Genomic DNA, 20941 nt, shown 5'->3' on the forward strand with positions numbered 1-20941 from the left:
ACACCGCGTCGCTCGTAGTCGATATCTCTATCGGTTGAGGTTCGCGTGTGCTGGGTCAAAGTTGATTGATGAGAAGGTCGTCTGGGAAATGAATTGCGGCAGATCTGAGGAAGGTAGTTCTGTGGATAGAAAGTGATTGTGGAGGGGTCTGTGTAGGTGTCCCAGGAGGTAGGTCGCGGGCTAGGAAAGTCTTTGTGGAGGGGTTGGTGCTGGCGCGTTGCAGAAGGGGTATGAGGAGGGTCTGCTGAAGCAGTGTTTTGGAAGGAAAAGACGCCTGGGAGATATCTGAGGAGGCTTCTGCGCGCGTATGCCAATGGGGAGGTGCTTTGGGTGATTGTTGAAGTGGTAGTTGAACTGGAGGATGAGGCACGCGTCGCAGCGCCTTGCGGCCGACGCTCGTGGTATGGAGCAGAGGGCCAAGAGTATTACTTACAGATCAATTGATCGTGAGAGGGTATTCTGTGGATGGTGAGGAGGTATTGTGAGGATGTCTGGGTAGAGGACAGAACAGAAGCTTGCGTGACCGCGATGGACAGGAGAAAAGCTTGGATGACAGGTATGGTTGGCTGGGTTGTGGACAAGACGAAACAACGCAAGCCAACACAAAAACTGTCGAGGTTGAAGAAGGAAGGGAAGGAAGGAAAGTTTGGTCGATTGGGAGGGGGAAGGTTCGTATTTAAGCTACTGCCCTGAAGGGCTGTGATCTGTCGAAGCCTGTGATCTGCCGTTTTAGGCAAGGTGAACGCGTCGAGGGGCCGTTTGAAGTGAAGATTATAGTGTTGAAGAATCAAACGAGGTATTTGTGGGTCCCTTGCTATGAATAGCAACCTAGAAGCCTTGCTGGCTGACCTAGCTAGTGCGGTGAAGCTATTCGCAGATCGACTTTTTGACAAATCGGGCTAGATCGACAGGGGGTCGACGGGCAGGCTGTGATCTAGAGCTACGAAAACGCGAGACAGATCGCGATAGAACGGAAGGGAGACTTGAAAAATGAACTAGTCGTAGCTATCTGCTTGTGAATGAACTGATACTCGGCAAAAATGGCTGAATAACGATGGTGTGCAATTCCCAAAGTGGTAAGGTGCCGAAGACCTCTTTTTTCATGGCCTCAGATGTGCTCAATTGCTATTTCAACACACTAGACCGCACTGGGGCACAACCTGCCTGCCCCGTGGCATGGTCCTGGAGCAAAAAGAAGGACACGAGCGAGGAGAGGAGCTAAGAATGACCTCCCGATCTATGGTTTCAGGTCGAATGTAGGTATATAAGTAACTAGAGAGAACGCGAAGAGGCAGACAGTTCCGAGAGGCAGTATAAGTAGCCACAGAATACCAGACGAACGATTAATAGAAGGGATGGATGGTCTCAAAACGCGGTGCCAAAGTCTCTTGAATATAGATTAGAAGGCCCTCCTCTACTCTCAGGATTTCCAATCCCCCCTTCGCCCTTCGCTCCAGCTGATTGAATCAGCTTGTAAGTGTCCCACCCTCCTTCATTGGGACTAGACCGAGGTGATTTTGTGATTCACTGGCGATGGCTGATTCGAGTCGTTTGTATGTCTGACAGACGCATTGGGTGAATAGTGGCCCTGCAAACGACCTCGTGCCTGCCCGGTCGCGTATTCATGGAGTGGTGGTGCGAGGCAAACCTGACTAGAAGGCCGTCTATCAAGAGATCTAGAATAGGTTTAGTTCGACTTCACATTGCTAGAAGCTACGTAATTTTCTTAGCTGTGTAGCAGGGATGTGTGCGCGGAAGAAACGAGGAGGTCAGATCAATGCTGACAACTGTGGTGAGATGGGACTAGGGACACCTTCGAGGGGAAAGCTAGGTAGTTATGAAAGCAATGGCGCTAAGCGACAAGGAAGAAACGTTGCTCATTCAATTAGTTATATGTAGAATCATGCGGGAACCCGCAAGACGCAGGCTCTCTAGCAGAAAATGGCTAAACCTTCCACGAAGCGTAGAAGCTGACCATGGGCCGAGTAAGTCTGTCCGTAGTTCTATATCAGTCAAGCAGTCGAGGTCACAGAGGCTTTCCCAGAACAACTATGTTCTCCAACCATACACAGAAGGCAAAAGATTAAGCACCGTTCCCGTTGTAAGCCAAAAGATTCGGGCTCCCAGTCCCCAGTCCAGTGAGCACGCCCTCAGTCGCGAGCTCAGTAAGCTTGGCAGCGACGTCAGCGGGGGCCTCGAGCCCGCCCAGCACGCTCTTGAGGTACAGCACCAGGCCCGAGACGTGCGGGGTGGCCATGCTGGTGCCGGAGATGGTGTTGGTGGCCGTGTCGGAGCCGATCCACGACGAGAGGGTGTCGACGCCCGGGGCGAAGATGTCGACGATGCTGCCGTAGTTGCTCCACGAGGGCTTGGTGTTGTTGATGGCGGCCGCGCCGACGGTGATGGCCTCGGGCGCGCTGGCGGGCGAGTAGCTCTTTGCGTCGACGCCGTTGTTGCCCGCCGCGACGATCGTCGCGATGCCTGCTTCGTAGGCTGCTGCTACGGCGGCGTTGAAGGCTGCGGAGAAGCCGCCGCCTGGAGTGGGTAGTTAGTTAGCACGGTGAAGCTAGTGGCAGTTCTGTGTTAAAGGGGGGCTGATGAGCGTTTGCTGCGTACCCAAGCTGAGGCTGACGACGGACGTTGCCTCCCGCGTTTCGGCGGTGATGTTGTTCACTGCCCAGTTGTAGCCGTCCAGGACGATCGAGGTTGAGGACTGGATGGAATCGTCAGCCAATCTCCACACGCCACATTACCGTCCCAGAATCACGACGAAAGCGACTTACGCTACCGGTGTCGAACACCCTGACAGATATCAAGCTGGCCTGCTTCGCAACACCGTACGCGCGCGAGCCGATGGTGCCAGCAACGTGGGTGCCGTGCCCAATCAGGTCAACAAAGTCAGAGTTCGGGTAGGCGTTGTAGCCGAGAGACGCGCGCCCCTCGAACTCGACGTGGGTCGTCAGCAGGCCGGTGTCGATGATATAGGCGTATGTGCCGACGCCTCCTTCGGTGTCGTAGATGTAATCAGTCGAGTTCTCCCCCTTGTGGGAGATGGAACCCAGGCCCCAGGGCGCGTCGGCCTGCGTGGTCAGCTCGTAGAGCTCCCAGACGGCGTCCTCCTCCACGGCGGCGACCTACGCGGTTGTTAATATTTGTAGCGGCCAAGGGTCAATCATGACGTACCTCAGCACTGTTACGGATCTCCTCGATGGTGGCATCGTCAAAAGCGCCGGCGTAGCCACTGAAGCTCTTGAAAGCATATGAGTTGGTGACGCCGCTGTCAGCGTCTTGGCGTCGCACGCTGCGGGCTTGGATGCCATTCACCCATGTAATGTGGCTCCCGACGTCGGCCTCTGGCTTCAGAGTGACGATGTACTTGCCAGGGATGGCAGCCCGTTTGTGTTGGACTGGGTGGGTCCAAGCCAGGGAAAAGGTGCTTAAAGCAAGAGCGAGATGGTTCAAGCCCAACATGATCATATAGTGGAGGGTGATTGATAAGATGTGGTAATTTGGGCCGCTGAAGATGAGGGACCTTATCTACCTTTGATCAAAATCGTCAACCTCCCATATACCTCTCTTTATATACTCGAGCCAAGCTACGTGTTCCACGTTCACCGCGAACGAGCCTCCTTGCAGAAGCAAACCCCCTCTCCCGCATCAGCTGCAGCCAAGAGCTCACGAGACTCGCCATTCCGATGTCGACATGTCTTATCGCGGGCTCTTGCTGCCCAGGTGAAGGCGACATTGGCCTGCATATTTCGCTCGTGAGTCAACCTTGCTGACTGCCTCGATAACTTGCTCGTGGTGGTGGGAACCGCTGTGTTGTTCTCCCCAGTCGTGCCTTGAAGTCCAATGAGGCACAGTGGTTGGCCGACTCGGCAGGTGAGAGGGATGCAGTCTCGCCTTGGCGATGGAACGTTGAGGGTCCACTGTAGATTTGACCGCGTTCTTTGTGGCTTGGAGCGCATCCCAAAGGCGAAGGCGCAGAAAGCTTTGCCTGCTTAAGCCGACTTGGCATCCAAAACTGCAACCTCTGAGTCTCCGAAGAGGTGGTGGTACAGTCCGAAAGGTATGATGCTATTCCCGCGCCAAGCCAACATTTTGGTGGGGGAACATGCACGAAGAGATCCTTTTCATCTCCATGTAGTAAGTCATCCTGTACCGATTGAGACACCGCTGTGCTGATTAATGCACACCGTGCTTGTCGGGTGGCCGTGCCCGGGTCCGAGCTCTTGGAGATATCGGCCAGCGTTCCGAAGATGTGAGCGACATTTCAGACGCACGTCTTTGACTGACAGCTACATATGCGAGATTTACATACGAGGTTGGGCGAAGACAACAAAGCGGGGACACCCGAGCCCCTGCCCCCCTCCCCAGTCAGACTGGTTCTCGTCGTCGCGGGGAAAAGTGGAAATGAGCGTCGTACGAACAGCATCATACCCTGCGGGCTGCAGAATAGAGGGCCACGACTACAGGGCGGTCAGTGAATGGGGAACGAAGACGCAAGATAACGACTCTACACCAATGTGACATTGTGACCGACTTTCAGCACTAGCGGCCGAACACGAGCTCACAACCCTGACTCGCTGTGACGGTTCGGTGGGTAGCATTCGCTGATATCTCGAAGCACCACCACGGCACATGATATCGAATGGAAAAGTTGTTGGGGGTATTTAATGTCGGGGAGGAGGGTTGGGGAGTAAGACCACAACCAAAGTAACGGCAATCAGAGGATGACAGCTGCGTGGGGAAACATCAGCAGGCTCCTGCGCCGCAAAGAATAGCAGAGACGTGTGCACAGTTTGAGTGCAGCACACAGAGGCAATCATCCCAGTTGGACGATAAGAGCGATGAGCAAGATCACTTGGAAATTGTGGCAGAGGCCCTGGAGCAGAGGCAGAGGCAGACGGCGAGTCGCGTGATTTGCTCCGTGCATGAGAAGAGGCCCTCGCTTGTGGCTGGGCAGCTGGGGCGACCACTGAAGTCGTGCTCGAACACGACGCAAAAGCTCTCCCGATGTCACAGCTGCCACCGGGAGAGATGCGCTCTGCTTTTATGGCCTGGTAGGTATTGGGAAGCATCACGGCGCCGAAGAAGTGATGTTAGGCAGATGGAGTTGGAACAGCTGTTCGGATGAAGTCGAAATAAGGTTACGGTGATTGCCGGATCACCGTGGCCCTAAATTCGACTCGAGTACCGACTCAATAGACGCAGACTGTCGAGTGCTCCCGACCGAGACCGCTCACGCCCGTTGAGCGAGCGCAAGACTTCCTGCATACCATTGCGGACGGCGAGCTCCCACTCGTCTGCACATTATCTCAGGGGAAATAGGAGAGAGGGAAAGGTAGGTTGCCCGCTCCCATTCTTCGGAGGAATGTTGATTGACTCCATCACATAGGAAAGTGGATTCTCTAGCCTGCTGGCGGCGGCCCCGCCGAATAGGCGAGCGCTCTGCCAGATTTGGCGGCCGAATACCCGCTGTTGCTGATGGGCTTATCTCAGCGGCTCTGACGAGCTCACGTAGAGTCGAGGTGCACCAGCCGCAAGAAGCTGAGGTTGCAAACTAGCTTTTCTGGCATGTGCAACATACCACGTGCAGATGGTAGCATGCGAGATCTCGCGAGTCGGCGGCCGTCAGGCACATGTACCCTGAGGTCCTTGATGGCTGAAAGTCCAAATTTGCAGGGATGGACGGGTCTTTGTGAGTCAAGGTCGCGGAAGAGACGGCGTCTAAAGCTAGGCTGTGACGTTGAGGCTAACTGTGTACATCCAGACATTAGCCGCGGACCCTAGCGCTATTGGTAGGATGGTCACCACTGTGTCACTTATTTCTGCCAATTTGGAGCCTCGAGCTCGATGTTTTTGGGCACTGTGCCTCTGTAGTGGGCTCGACGCCTAGCTTTTTATGATTGAGTTGCTCCAGTGCTTCTTCCTGCGCCTAAAGGCTTGCTGCTGGGGAAACATAGACTCTAGTTGCTGGTGCGAGGGCCTCAGCCAGTATCCGTCCGTAATGTGCTGGAGTTCGTCCAGTGGTCCCTTTGGTCCGCGAGACGTGACTGGTAAGGGGCGTCCGAAGTGCCGCTACGAAGAACACAATGTAAATCTTGCCAAGACCTGTCTCAAGCGTAGTAATGAATGCGAATGGGAGGTATTGTTGAATACTCCATCTGTTTTCGCTGGTCGCCAATTCTGGTCCTCGCTACAACAATGAGTCAAATACAGTGTGCTGGTGTTGGTAGGCATTTTGCGTCTGCAAGCTCCATGTGCTTTTCCTGTGTGCCTTTCCCATGTGCTTCATTCGATGGCTTGTATGAAAACAACCCTAGCTGTCTTCTCTTGCGGCAGTCGTAGCTTAGACTCGATGAATGTCTCCTGGGGCGTTGTGACTGGAGATCAAATTTTCAGGCCGCGTGGGGTGGATGCATGATCGTTGCGAGATCCCAATCACCGAAGAACAGGGGAGGAAGGCCACTTCCTGTGCAGATGTCGTTAGCTCGAAGATTAGACAACAGCCAGATTTGCCACAATCTGGTTGCAAGCCCCTTGTCTTCGTCGAAAGCCTTCAGGATCGAGATGATAAATAGTGTAGGATGGTCACGACCTTCGGATGCTTGTCAGTCCAATCCGGTCCAAGGTTCAGACTGGCTGTGCCGCGGGACGATTGAAAGTACGACTGAAGCCCCCTGACGAATTGGAAGGAAATAAAAGCTGATTCGGTGGCAGTTGTCGTTGGAAGAATTGTAGTCAATCATTTCTCTTCAGCTTTGCTGTGATCTTGACTCTTTTGATCTGGAATCTGCAAGCAGGCGAGCTGAGAAATGCGTCTATCAAGGAGCCTACCTCCCTAGAAAGGTCGCCTCAGGAAAGGTCGACGAATCAGAGGAAGGAGGCGGTCGAGCAAGGTGGAGCCATAGATCTGAGAGATGCGAGGAAACACTCTTCCAACAAGGCGACTTCGTGCCCGCAGTCGTTCATGGGAAGAGACTTGTGTGGGCCCAAGGGGTCGAGCACCTACGTGGTTGGTAACTTACCGGGTAGGCACTGCGCATGTCCCCCAAAAGTGACAGAGTTTGACGGCATCAAGCCCCCCTACAAGGAAGGCATAGAGCAAAGTACTACGGTAGGACTGCGCCTTCCCGTGCAGGCTCCGTCTTCACTGCGATGTTCTTGACTTGACTTGACGACTTCAGAACAGGCCCATCTACAGTCGTATCACTTCCAATAGCCATTGATTCGGCCATTCCCCGTCAAACGAACTTCTATGTCTTCTTTGCTCCATCCAGATCTCGCTGCCAATTCCACTGACGACCTTTGCCTCGCCAAAACATCCCTGTGTCAAAGAATTCACATTTGATCACGCCTGTCACGAGCAGCGTCAAATTGGCGTCGAGAGTGTCGCCCTATGCACGATCCAGCGATTTACCGAAAGCATACCACGATCCGTCCACAGCAACGTCGCGCGAGACAACCAGCCAGAGCACCACGACACATGTGTCGCGTCGGTGGCGTGTTGAATCTCCATCTTCACGTCGAAAGGGCCGTCACGGTCAAGAGATTGACAGATCCCACAGCTAATGTCGGAAGGCATCAAGCTTTGAGGCTAGACTGACTTGTGTGTTAGCATCAGACGACTCGCCGTACCTACGCACCGCATAATTCGGCCGGGCGCCCCGTGGGCCATTTTCCCGGAGAATCTTGGTTCCAGCAAGCCTGGCCCGGCGGTGGGATGATGTGGAGGAAGCCAAGATGTCCCCACGAGGCACAGCTAGATTGAGAAATGAAAAATGGGGACCCTCTCCCCATCAGTCCATTTCAACAATGCGCACAATGGGCCCCGAGCTGCCGCCCCGAACCGCCACGGTCGATCGCCAAGTGTTCGACATGCTAAGCTTTCTGTCAAGCTAACCGCACAACCGGTGATCGAGCTTGGCGCCCTTCGTTTCAAACATGATCGTCATTGGTCTAGATCTCCCAGCCCGATGTTGACGTGCTACGCAGTAGTAAAAGTGCGCGCTTATTGCTTGCTTGACGGGTGAAGCTGGTGCTTGTTGGAGAAATCAGAATTGTCGCCTACTTCGAGTACAACTTTCGCTATATCCTCGAACCTTCGCGATCCATTTCACATGGCGCTCTCGTAGCGTCGAACATCAAACGATCCATACAGAAGGCGACATCAACGCCTAGGGGATGGTCAGCGACCCGGCTCTACGGCATTTACGGAAATAACATGAGCATCTGGAGGAGCTGTACAACCGGTTTTCCGCGGGTTGACAATGCCTGTTTGGCCTTGCACAGTCTCGAGTGCTTCCCTCGTCCCCTTCCCCTGGCCAGATGGTCAAACGCCAAGACGTGAACGCTGCCGCCCATTCGCCCGGCTGTGTCCACACGGCCCCGGAGAGATGAACGATTCCACCGCAGGGGGGGGGGCTGCAGGGTGGGTGCCGAACTCCACCATGCGGATGGGGCTCCGTTCGCTCTCGGTGCAAGGCCGAGTGCCGTTCACACAGCCTTCTGGAATATTTCTGGCTGATTGTTTGTGGATCGCTGCGACTGTTGTGTATGCAACGGATGGCACACATCGGCAGAGTCGGCACGCATCCTCTGGAAGCACACCGGAGGGGATGAGGTCGACCCCAGGTATAAAGATCGTGAGGACTTCGTCTCCTAGGACAATTCCTGATCTTGTTCTGCATTCACTCATCCACATTGATTGACTGAACTCTACGACACTCATTCCTTTCTAACCAAATTAACTCTTTAACAAATCACTTATCAACCGCAAAAATGGTTTTCAAGTCTGGACTTATCGCGGCTGCCCTGGCGGCATCCGTCATGGCATCGCCTATGAGGGCCGACGACGTTATGAAGCGTGCCTCCAGCTGCACCTTCTCTGGCTCCAGCGGTGCTGCTGACGCCATGAAGCAGCAGGCTTCTTGCTCCACCATCACCCTCAAGGACGTCGCCGTCCCTGCGGGAACCACCCTGGACCTCACCAAGCTGAAGGACAACACCAAGGTCATCTTCGAGGGCGAGACCACCTTCGGCTACAAGGAGTGGAAGGGTCCCCTTCTGTCCATCGCCGGCACTGGCATCACCGTCGAGGGTGCCTCCGGCGCTACGCTGAACGGCCTCGGTGAGAAGTACTGGGACACCAAGGGCTCCAACGGCGGCAAGACCAAGCCCAAGTTCTTCGCTGCCCACAAGCTGTTTGACTCTCACATCAACAACATCCACATCGTGAACTCCCCCGTCCAGGTGGTCTCCATCAACGGCTGTGACGGCCTCACCATCAACCAGATGACCATCGACAACTCTGCCGGTGACTCCAAGGGCGGCCACAACACCGATGGCTTCGACATTGGCTCCTCCAACGATATCCACATCAACGGCGCCAAGGTCTACAACCAGGACGACTGTGTTGCCATCAACTCTGGCACCAACATCAAGTTCGACTCTGGTCTCTGCTCCGGCGGCCACGGTCTCTCCATCGGCTCTGTGGGCGGCAGAGACGACAACACCGTCACGGGCGTGACCTTCTCCAAGAGCACGGTCAAGAACTCGGACAACGGTATCCGCATCAAGGCCAAGAAGAACACCTCCGGCAAGATCGCCGACATCACCTACGAGGACATCACCCTCGACAACATCGCCAAGTACGGCGTCCTGATCGAGCAGAACTACGACGGCGGCGACCTGCACGGCGACCCCACCAGCGGCCTGCCCATCACCGACGTCACCGTCAACGGCCTGCACGGCGACGGCGCCGTCGCCTCCAAGGGCCACAACCTGGCCATCGTCTGCGGCTCCGGCGCCTGCTCCAACTGGACCTGGAAGGACGTCTCCGTGTCCGGCGGCAAGAAGTACGACTCTTGCCAGAACGTCCCTAGCGTTGCCTCTTGCTAAATTACTGGTTGTGGCCTCTGTCTCGAGGATTGCTGATCTCACCCATCCTTTTGGGTGGTGGAGTTGGCTGGTGGTTTTGTGTATATAGTTATCTTTGGAGTCGCTAGGCATTTAGTTGTACATGATTGGTAAATGCTAGCCTGCTGTCCAAGCGTCTTCTCGATGTTGCTCTCGATGTTCTGTCTAGTAACTGTCTCAGCATCGTAGTCTCTTGACTTACCTCCGTCTCCTCACCATCTTTACCTTGACTTACCAGCTACTGGCTTCCATTGTTTCGATTCTCAATTTTGTAGTTATTTTCATCGTATCCATTGTAGGGCCAAACGTTGATGTATAATGCATGCGTATTGTGACCTCTATTAATAGGGCTGTTTCGTTTCGACGTGAATTTGGGTATTCGGCCGGCGCTTTCCTTTTTTTCTCCACAATGTCAGGTCAGGGTCCCGTCCGAACACAGTACTTTAGGCGGAAACGACAAGTCGCAAGTACGGTTTAGTGGCGATGAGATTCCCAGGCTCGTGTTCGAAACCACGGCCGATCTGGCGTGGACGAGGGCCATAGTTCTACTTTCAATAATGGAGCACACTTGTCAAGGATATTTCACGACCCTCTGAAGGAAATATAATGTTCTGGTACGGCAACCTCGGCAGTGTGAGTGGCCACCCTTGAGAGACCTGGGCACGCTGTCAGGGCTTCCTTGGGTGCATGCAGAACACGTCACTGTCACTTGATGTCTACGATGATGGCACAGTCTTTGCTTGGGACAACGTCTTTATTGCTTTTGTTGTCTATCTATCTAAACCTTTTTTGTGGGTTTTTTTGTTTTCTGATCTTGGGTTGTTGTTGCTCCTTGGGTATCTTGGGTATCGTGGGTATCTCAAAGTGTTGCAGCCCGTACTCCAAACACTGTTGCTCTTCGCCGAGAGCTTGTTGTACATGTGTGTAAAAACAATTTGCAGAAAACAAATTACCCAACCCCAAAATTCCTTTTCCAAAACACTAATCAAATATTCTTCGCGAGAAAAAGAAAAAGGACAAAAGAAAAAGACACATGATCGATCTGGTGTGTGTCATCACTCGCTGTTCTATGTATAGAGATGTCAAGAGTGTTTCTGAAGAAGTCTCGGGTCAATGTATCTCAATTTGTTGTTGTTGTCGTCGTTGTTGTTGTCGAAGGATGAGAAGGAGGAGGGAGACAAGTCCATTTGCTCGTTGGTAGCTTCCTCTTGCGCTGGAGGCGGCTGGAATTCTCCGTTTGGGCCGACGGTGCCGACGATGTCCGCGACTTGTGGGACCGGTAATAAGGGGTGGCCTTGCGCTTCCATGTCTCTTAGTGTCTCGTCCATGGCGGCCGGAGCGTCGTCTAACCCCCACGTGGAAGGGTCAGGAATTGAATACAGATTCCGAAATGCGATGTGTTCCGGAGAGTTGCTAGGCCATCTCCAAAGGGACCATGCTTCGTAGCAGCCAAGTGCGTGGATCCGCATTCCGTAAGTCTTGGTGTCTTGCCCATCGGTCCCATATGCGAGATTCATTGCGGACTGCAGGGTGGCAAATGAGTCGGCAAGAGTGAACCACTTGTGTTGTACCCAGTTGATCATGGTCTGCAGGCCTTGCCGGTCTTTTACACCCAAGCGTGCCAGGTCGATTTCGCCGTCGTCGCCAACGGCGTGTGGCTGTTTTGTTTTCAGACTGGCTTGCCTAGCTTGCAGCCGGGCGCGTGCGTCTGCCCATGACTCATTCAGTCTCTTCGTTTTGGCCTCGGCCTCTGAGGGAGCAAGCTCGATGGCGACCTCGCCTCGCTCCGCGCGTTGGCACTGAGTCCACTGATCCTCCCGTTCCTGCATGTTCCGCAGAAGGATAGTCTGCAGATGCGCAATCTGGGAGGGCTCGTCGTTCTTCGCGAGCTTCTTCTCGGCCAGATCGACTCTGTTGTCGGCATTTTGAAGCTTCTCATATCTGTGTCTGAGAGCGGCATCGGCATACTCGGGAGCCCAGAACCGCTGGTTCTTTTTCCTTCGTCCTGGACCGGGCCGTGGTGTGGGCTCTGGGTGAGGGTCTGGGACTGGGCGGAAGGCTGCTATCCTTTGCTCAAACGTTAATGGCGGTGGTTGTGGTTGGTGCTGAGCCTGTGGTTGGTGCTGAGCTTGTGTCTGATGGTGAGGCTCCTGGGCGATCTGCTGAGGTATAGCCTCTTGTGCGTTAGGCACCAGTGGGACAGTGGCCAGTGGGATAGCCATCCGTGGGATGGCTGGCTGTGTGGTAGCCGCCTGTGAGAAATCCTCCAGTGGGTTGGCCGCCAGTAGGTTGGCCGCTTGTGGGATGGCTGGCTGTAGGACAGGCGCATTTTGGAAAGCCTGCGGTGCTTGAGGGGCCTGGTGGCTAGCGTAGTGAGAAGAGACTATGCCATGACCACGGCCGGCCGAATTCATGGGCCAAAATGGCTCTTGAGACGGCATCCCTGAGCCATATTGTTGGTGCTGGCCCACAGTGATAGGTTGGTTGATAGCTGTAGACTTGTCAGAACCTTGAAGGTCTCTATGATAGAGGGGCCGGAACTTGGAGTTGTTAGTACCTTGTGGATGAGCCATGGGCCGAAACCGATCTTGATAGGGCATCCATAAGCCATATTGTTGGTGCTGGCCTATAGTGGTAGGTTGGTTGATAGCTGTAGACTTGTCAGAACCTTGAAGGTCTCTCTGATGTAGGGGAAGGAACTTGGAGTTAATAGTACCTTGTGTATGAGCCATGTAAGGGTTACCACTGAAGTGTGGACCGGGGCAAGGTCCCATGGCGGAAGGGTTCGGAGCGAACTGATGTTGCTCTTGTCGCACGAGTGAACCTGAAGGTGGAGGCATGTTGTTGGGACCAGGGTATTCAACCCAGTCCAAGTTGTCGTTGAAAACAGGGTCACCAACCCAGTTGAAGTTGTCGTCGAAAGACATTGCGACTGATGAGTATACGTGAGAGTGTGAGCGTGTAAGTGCCCAAGACACTGAGAGTGTTGAGTCTTGTTGTCTTGTGTGGCACAGTGTGTTGATCTTTGCGTGGTTGTAGTTCTGTGTGTGTTTGAGATTTTGGGTTTGGGGTACACTGAGGAAAGAATGAACATGGAAGGCCGGGGGAGGGACGCTACTTATAAGGGATCTTGAGCCCTCTAATTGGAGGGATAGTGCGATAGACCACTGTCTTCTAGTGGCATAGGACTGCGAGCCATACGCGGCCGCTCGGGCATAGTATTTCATGAATGGAGTCAGGAAAGCAGGATGAGTGTCCAGTAGGGTCCTTGAAGTCCGAGGCCAGAGTAAACACCATGCTTAGGTGCCCGTCTAGTGTGTATAAACAAGTGATTCGCGGTTTCGCTATGGCTAGTATGCTTGTATGTATGTGACTCAAGGGGCATTGATGTCCGGCCTGCTTACACCAGGTCGACTAGTGTCGATCATTTAACAGTGCATTTTTGTTTCTTGCTGTCCGATATGTAGGTAGGCCGCCTGACTGAAAACCCGCAGGCGCCATGTTCTGGCTGTACTGGGTCATGATGGTAGGTGGGTCTGGCCTTAATGCTAGGATACAAGAGTAGCGGACGGCCCAAGAAACTCCTGGAATGCAGCTTCTTCAAGGAAATCTTTTGGTCCTCCCTACCTTCTGCGTCCTCAATATCGGGCACTGCGTGCAGTCACGCCTACTCTTGCTCAATTTACAGTCTGAAAACTTGGACTCACAGACATCACAGGAATCTAAGTGTGGCCTGCGTCTTATCATAGGCGCGAAAAGGAGCCACAACTGTATTGCAAAGTATGTCCATAGCTCTATCCTAGGGATATGAACACCGATTATGATGGGCAAGCTGAGTCTGCCGTCCGCTGTGCTAAGAGGATTCCGCCATGGCTTCGACCCATCTGAAATTTCGAAGGCTCTATCTACAATACACAGGCGCTTGGGTAGCTCTCATGCTCACAAAAGGTCGGCAGCGTCCAAATTCTTCATTTCTATCTCGCACAGTGAGTCAATAATGTCCAAGAGGGGAGGGCGCAATCAGGTTGGTGAAACTAGCACATGCTTAGGTAGGCACGGCCGACGAAATGACGGCGCGTGCCTGAACTATCAGGCCACATGTAGTCATTTTCCAGCACTAGGATGGTCATGTAGACGGCAGGAGCACCTTTGCGGCTCTTGCACTGTGTAAACTTACGGGGTCTGGATCAATCGGCCAGCTTCAGCACGATGTCAACCTATAAACGCGCCATCTACGCCTGATAGAACACTAGGCAGCGTCTGAAAGGACTAGTTACTGACCCAGCGTCAAATCGTCCAATAAACACATTTTGTCGGACACCATGCCCGCCATTCAACGGCAGCCGCGTTCTACGCAATATTCGCACTGTCATTGGACCACCTTACGGACCTTTTCGAGCAATTGCCGCCGAGGTAAGGAGGAATGACTGTGAAATTACTGCCAGCCAGCGCGAAACTAGTCGCCTGAGGGAAAACGTCTCTGGAACTTGGCACTAAGGCTGTGTACAAACATAGGGTCTGTCCTTGCGTTCTCCGCTGGAAGGGAAAGCGTACGAAATGCCATTACATCTCTCACCGCGCAGCCTACTGCTGGGACTCGAACCAGTGAACCTTCTTGGAAGGCAACACACTGGATGGCATTCCGTAAGAAGCCTTCTCCTGCAGAACGCGTTGGTGGAGCTTCCTTTGCACTGGAGCTTTCTTCTCTGTTCGAGTGCCGGGAAAGTAAATGAAGTTATCAGCCCAAATATAGCATAGGTACGTCTTGGTCTGGATCTACTGGCATTTCGGTCCTTCTACTGTCACTCTTCTGTCTACACGTATTGGTTTGCGAATGAGTCAACACGTCTGGATTACCCCTTAGCTTCATGTCCAACATGAAGGGCTCATCAAAGACCTGCTTAGCTGGACAAGCTCCCCCTTTGGTCCTGCCTTGGACTGTCATGAATCCCTTGCTAGCAGATGCTAGGAACCGGCGCAGATATCAAAATTGCCATTTTTGAATCAGCCCAACTTCTGAGATCTGGCAGGGCCACGGTCCTCCCGTTGGCTCCCAATTTCTTTTCCTGAGATCCTAGCACTCCGATCGACATCATCAACAATCACCAACAAGAACTGCAGAAGCATAACCAGTGAACCACACTGGGGCCAGTAACGACACCCAGTTTGTCTCTGCACGCAACAGCTACAAGAGAGGTCTATCAATCACACCAACCTCCTCATTATTCAAGTTATAAGTCGTTAGCGAAAGATGTCCAGAATCGGAAACAAAGGCGGCCACCCGGGGTTCCATGCCCATCCGCTATTCGCACAGAGTGCTACACCTCGCCATTTCGAGGACTCCATACCGCCAACTGCACAATTAAATGGCCCTCAACAATCTGGATCCAACCAAACCAAGAAGTTCCAGTCATATGGCATAGATCACCCTCCACGCCAGCAGTATTGTGCCAGCCGATATGGAGACATCGGAGAGCCCTCATCAGACTTCGTCTCGAGCGTATCACATGCAGCTCATTCGATGGCACCAACTCGTTCATGGCATTCAGCCATTCCTGGCCCCGAAATGACAGAATCCGCCATGCAGGACTCTCAAATCCCATGCGCGGATGTTTCTCCAGGATGGTCCATTAATCATCTTGCCCCATTTTCCATGCAGCCGCGGCAGGATGTCCACTACCAGTACAATGCCCCTGCACCCCACAGACATCACCCTATGGCGTCGCTGGTGGCCTCGCCCATGCAAATGCAGGAAACACCTCAGCAATGGCCGCCACAACAGACAGCTCACGCCAGCCCGCGTGCCGTGCTTCCTCGCCCCGAGCCCCGGAACCCGATCACAGATGAGGATTTCCGGGAACATCTGGCAAGACTCGGCACCCCGACAGAGAAATTTCAGCCTCAAGAGCACAGCGTCGGACGACCGCGTGAGTGCGAGCTTGCGGCACCGAAGCAACAGAATCACGCGCCAGAAGACTTCGAGAGGGCCCAGAGATATTACAGAAAGTACCATAATGCTTGGAAAAACTTCCATTCGGCGAAATCGAGGCTTGAGGAAGCATCCGCTCAAGAGAAAGGGAGGTTGCAAAAACTGACTTTGAAAAACGCCGAGCTGCTCAAGAACGCGAGGGAGGACTACCTGTCTTTCAAGCGGACCGGGTTACCCCTGAAAAGCGGTGCCAGCCCTGAACAAAGACAAAAGAGGCTCATTTTTCTGCGAGAAAGACTCGAAATTTCGCGCCAAAAAATCAGCAAGACGGAGGAATTCCTTTCCCAAGGGAAAATCACCCCAGAAGAGGCAGCTGCATCGCTCCAGCGTCAGAACCACTGGAAGTCGAAGATTGAGGGAGAGATTGCAGATATCGACTTCGAGATTCAGCATGATGGCATCCTCCCGAATGATGGCACACTCGCCTCTGGACACGCAGACACAGACAACGTACCTCCTGCCGACGCAGGGCTTCTCAGCCAGGAGGACCCCAGCGACTATTTTACGAAGAGTATCTCCGGTTTCACTAATGAATTTCAGATGGGACAGACGCCCAATATGTCTCTTCCTCCTCAGCAGCTGACCATTCCCTCAGCGGCCACATATGCTAATGTGAATCTAGTCGCCCAGGGGAACCCAGACAATCACATAACACCTCCTGCATGCGTAGGGCTTTCCAGCCAAGAAATCGCCAACAACCTTTTGGCGAACATTGATCCTGATCTCATCGCTGTGGGCAATGGAATACAACAGGTGCCTCATACGCATAGTTTTCCAGAGAATCTCACCATCAGCCCATATGCCGCACATCTCGGACAGACTGGGGCTCCGGCAGCGATGGGTCAATCCCCACCAAGTCTTATTCCTGGACAATGCTGTGATCGAAATTGCCCGCAGTGCCGCGCCATACGAGCAATGATCCTAAATAATGGATCTGGTCTTGACCCATTGCGTACATCCTTTTTGTAACAGGCACCAGACCCTACGGGGCTGATGACCTGGGACTGGGAGACTTGACATCTGGACCAGGATAAGGATGTCCACACAAATGGTTTGCCCGGTATGTGAAGGGTCTTCTAGAAGAACGAAGCCCACGCAAGGGAACTAGATGAGCGCGAAGAAGGAAAAGGAAAAAGGAGAAGAAGAAAGAAAAGCCGAGAAAAAAGTCTCAACACCTCAAAGAAGGGGCAAATGGAAGGGACATTGCACGAAACCATATTTTGTGATGGCTATATCTGATCCTTCATCGGGCAGTTGCGAAAAGCTACATACCCCAACAAGTGGTGACTGCAGAAACCAAGTTAATCTTCAGGTTTGGCAGACTTGCATTAACTAGGATCGACACTGTAAGGGTGTTGAATACAAGCAGAGTGACTAGGGATGCGTAGTGTACACGTTGCGTATAAGCAGTATGGGAGCAATAGATTCGTAGAGTAAAGTACAACTGAACTTAGCCTCTCCCTCCTCCTCCTTTCCCCGTTGAAGAGTTCTCCTTTCTTTATAGACAATTCCGCGCCCTCGCGGCTTCCCCGCTACGTAAGCGCAGCGTCCTCCGTAATCGGGTGGCGATTGAAGTCATAATACTGGGTAGGCGGCGTCATGGTATTGTGGTTCCTGACAGACACCAAGCCTGTGTCTGAATCCTGCATGTAAACTGTCAGAGTAAGACTAGCCAAGAAGAATGATTACCCAGTCTTTTGAGGAAACCCTCTCTTGTGTATTGAGCCAAACCATCAAACATGTGTTCTTGCCACGCTGTAACACTTTGGGGCATGTTCGCCAGAGAACAACGGTAATCCTCGTTCCTAATATGATTGTCCGTGATGAACATTTCCTGATTCTCTGTCAAAACTCAATCGAGGACTTTGTATCATGAAAATTACCTAGCATATAAACTTCACAGTTGCGTGAAGATCTCTGCTTGAATGTCGCCTATAGTATCTGTGGATCAGGGGCTAAGGGTTGCATGACGGGGAAAATACTGGCAGCAAAAGTACCCACACCCGTTCTATCTTGATCCAACAATATTGAATACCGTTGCACGATGCAGGAGGACTTCATGCAGGAGGACACCTTTATCTTTGAAGGGGAAAAGCCCAGGCTGTGTTGTCGGATAGCTGATTTTGGATCAACAGAAGCCGCCGTCATTACGAGATGAGATGCTGCTTCATTAGAACGACAAGAAAGACAGTCTTGGCCATCATCTGTGTCATGAACTGTTTCTAATTATAGGACCTGGATACCTCGACTCATCCGCGGTCAAGCCAGACATTTCATTACAGACAACTATCGTCAACCTGAGCCCTCCCAAAAATTAGCTGCCCCCTCCAGATCATCGACATTCAACAAGTCCACGCCGCCATCGTACAGCGACCTCCAGACCGCGTTCCGCGTGCCCACGGGCCACCCGGGCTGGTCCCAGTACCGCACCTTGATGCCCTTGGCATGCGCGACGGCGACCTGGGCGGCGAGGAGTGTCTTCTGCAGGTCATTGAACCCACCCGCGCCGCGCACGCCGGGGAACACCAGGTTGAAGTTGGTGCTGGCGATGGGCGAGACGTCGGAGGTGATGTTGGCGAAGGTGAGGGCCAGCAGGGGGATGGGCGCGTCCCAGAAGTAGTCGCGCGGCGCGACTCCCTGGACCTGGCTGAGCGGGGTGTTGCCCGTGCCGATTACGGTGACGGGGCCCTGGGTCACGGTGGTGCCGTCGTAGGTGGTCAGGTAGCCTGCGTCGCGGAGGGGCTGGAGGGCCTCGATGACGGCGGGGAAGGTGGTGGCTCCGTCTGTCTTGAGGTCGACGAAGAGGTACAGGGTCTGGCTGGGGGAGGTGTCGTAGACGCCGTTCTTGGTGGCGCCCGAGACGAAGGAGCTGTTTGGGTTCTGGCGCTGCAGGACGGACAGGATGGGCTGGATGTAGAGGCTGTCCAGGGTGCGCTCGTCGGTCAGGGAGGACTGGTCGTGGCCGACGTGGAGGGTGCCGTTGTAGAGCCAGACGTCGGCCTCGACGCTGATTGCGCCTGCCTTCAGGGCTGAGTAGAAGGGGACCTCACGCCAGTAGTCATTGTGAGAGTGCTAAGGAATCTCGGATCAGCCGGCGATCGGCGGAATGGGCTACGCGTGCTACTTACAAACCCCTTGGGGACGATATCCCCGGTCAGAGAGGTCGGGTAGTCATATTTTGGATCCGAGGCAGCATCACTGATGATCTTCTGCAGGGCTGGTGAAACTGGCACGTCTGACTGAGCCGAGACAGCCGGCACTGCGACAAGGGCCGTGGTAATCAGAGAGCCCAGCATGATGGAGGAGTGAGGTGCGAAAGAAAGGTCGGCCGGGATGGTCGGGTGCGGGGTTGGGTGGTGATGTTATTGCTCCAGGAGGGCAAAGCAAGCACCTTGCGAACTGGTGTTCGTCCCAACTTCCCTGGTCTTTAAATGCACTTGTAACCTTAGGGATACCACGACATTTATATGTGATGTCACCTGGGCCCTGTTCCCGTCTGGGTTGGTGTAGATGGTATTGGTTGCCGCTTGGCAGGGGAGAGCTCCGGATGGGCCAATGAAACTCGCACGTGGACCATGGACCTGGGCTTGTTACCTTTGATCACCCACACGAGGGTCTACACGTGCTACTAGGCTGGGCCATGAGGCATCGTGTCGTGTGGACAGTGCATTTTATATAAGCATGGGGCTAAGATCGCAACCTGGGGCCCTGCTCATTATAAGCAAGCAAGGACCACCATTTCCTTGACCAGACCCATGGAAAGGGAACGGGATCCAACTTGGCAGCATTTGGCCCGTTCCGAAGCTGCACTGCAGATGGCGTCAGGTTTGGTGAGCTGGATATTCTGTCTGGAATTTTGAATGCGCTCCCAGTCTTGATCTGACATCAAGAGTGTGGTCGCGTGTGCATCAACCGCGACGGTCGCGTGTGCACACATTGGCCGGCTGCTGTTCCAGGGTCAGCCTGAAAATGGCCTCAGGAAGCAAGGGTATGTATTTGGATGATAGGTGAGACGTCCACACATGGCAAATAACTCAAAAGAGGTTGTCAGTATGGTTTGAGAGACCGAAGTCAATCTGCTGCAGTTATCCTACTCGGAGCTGGCTCTTGCGATTATTCGAAGGTGCATCCCATGTGGCACGTGACCCTTCGCGCTTGTCGGCGGGCCGAAACGTGGATGCTGCAGGGATACGCCCACTTGGAAGTGGCTCGCGTGAAGATGGCGAGGAGAGGTTGAAGGAGGCGGATGACGCGGTCAAAGTTGGTTGAGACACATGGGCACAAGACATGCGAAGCGACACGTGCCCTTGTCTCTGCAAAAAGCTTGCCTTCTCATCGCATCTAATGTCGTGCATCGTAGAGTAGACTGCTAAAGACTATTGGCAGTGCTTTTCGTCCAGCCTGTCCGCTGCAGGTTACTGGAAGGATGGAAAGGTTGAGAAAGATACGATGGAACATTAAACGGCAGCTCCGGTATTTTCCCCTGGGGTCTTTGTGTGGCCTGTGCAGCACCACCAGCACCGGTGACGGCGACTGCTACGGCTACGGCAACGGATACGGTGGTAGTGGTCCGTCGGGGTTCAGGGTTCGAGTTTCTCAGGTTCAGGCGAGATCAACCCGACCAGCCTGAGTATCAGGGATATCAGGTGCGCAACAAGCAGAGGCATTTTGGGACAAAAAGCATGCCCAGGTTCAAGATAGGTTAATTGAGGATCAACTGATGAGGCGGGAGGGCGTGTGATAGTCTAGATAAAACGCCCCAAGCTCCAGGGTTAACGTTTGTTGGGGCGACTGGTCGCTAGATGACGCACTAAAAACGGCAGCTGGGCTCCAGGGCGCCGACCGCATCTGCCAGCTGCCAGGACCAGGCCCAGGCCCGACGGACAAGCTGCCCTGCCCCTGCCCCGCCACCCGCTCTCCTGACGGCCTGCATGAGCATCTGAGCAGTTGAGCATGAGCACAAGCAAGCACCTGGTCCTGAGCATCCCAGTTGCCCTCGGCCGGTCTCGACTCGCCCACTGTTCAGCAAAC

General features: G+C 53.7%; 5 protein-coding genes across 5 annotated transcripts; 2 read left to right on the plus strand and 3 right to left on the minus strand.

Moving 5' to 3' along the window:
- Positions 1-2083: 2083 nt before the first annotated feature.
- Positions 2084-3471, minus strand: INS49_004579 (uncharacterized protein; the record flags this gene model as incomplete). The annotated part of the gene is made up of 4 exons (XM_043165367.1): positions 2084-2535; positions 2617-2713; positions 2784-3134; positions 3184-3471. The coding sequence occupies 4 exons, from the start codon at positions 3469-3471 to the stop codon at positions 2084-2086; spliced, it is 1188 nt and encodes a 395-aa protein (XP_043018082.1).
- Positions 3472-8784: 5313 nt separating this feature from the next.
- INS49_004580 (uncharacterized protein) lies at positions 8785-9903 on the plus strand (the record flags this gene model as incomplete). Its single annotated transcript, XM_043165368.1, has 1 exon — positions 8785-9903. One exon carries the CDS (start codon positions 8785-8787, stop codon positions 9901-9903), a length of 1119 nt encoding a protein of 372 aa, XP_043018083.1.
- A 1100-nt stretch (positions 9904-11003) lies between these two features.
- On the minus strand, positions 11004-12848 carry INS49_004581 (uncharacterized protein; the record flags this gene model as incomplete). The annotated part of the gene is made up of 2 exons (XM_043165369.1): positions 11004-12571; positions 12638-12848. 2 exons carry the CDS (start codon positions 12846-12848, stop codon positions 11004-11006), a joined length of 1779 nt encoding a protein of 592 aa, XP_043018084.1.
- A 2789-nt stretch (positions 12849-15637) lies between these two features.
- INS49_004582 (uncharacterized protein) lies at positions 15638-16927 on the plus strand (the record flags this gene model as incomplete). The annotated part of the gene is made up of 2 exons (XM_043165370.1): positions 15638-16642; positions 16883-16927. The coding sequence occupies 2 exons, from the start codon at positions 15638-15640 to the stop codon at positions 16925-16927; spliced, it is 1050 nt and encodes a 349-aa protein (XP_043018085.1).
- Positions 16928-18202: 1275 nt separating this feature from the next.
- On the minus strand, positions 18203-19206 carry INS49_004583 (uncharacterized protein; the record flags this gene model as incomplete). Its single annotated transcript, XM_043165371.1, has 2 exons — positions 18203-18982; positions 19039-19206. 2 exons carry the CDS (start codon positions 19204-19206, stop codon positions 18203-18205), a joined length of 948 nt encoding a protein of 315 aa, XP_043018086.1.
- Between the last annotated feature and the right edge of the window lie 1735 nt (positions 19207-20941).

Source organism: Diaporthe citri, assembly GCF_014595645.1.
Source record: "Diaporthe citri strain NFHF-8-4 chromosome Unknown scaffold_12, whole genome shotgun sequence".
NCBI classification, from domain to species: domain Eukaryota; kingdom Fungi; phylum Ascomycota; class Sordariomycetes; order Diaporthales; family Diaporthaceae; genus Diaporthe; species Diaporthe citri.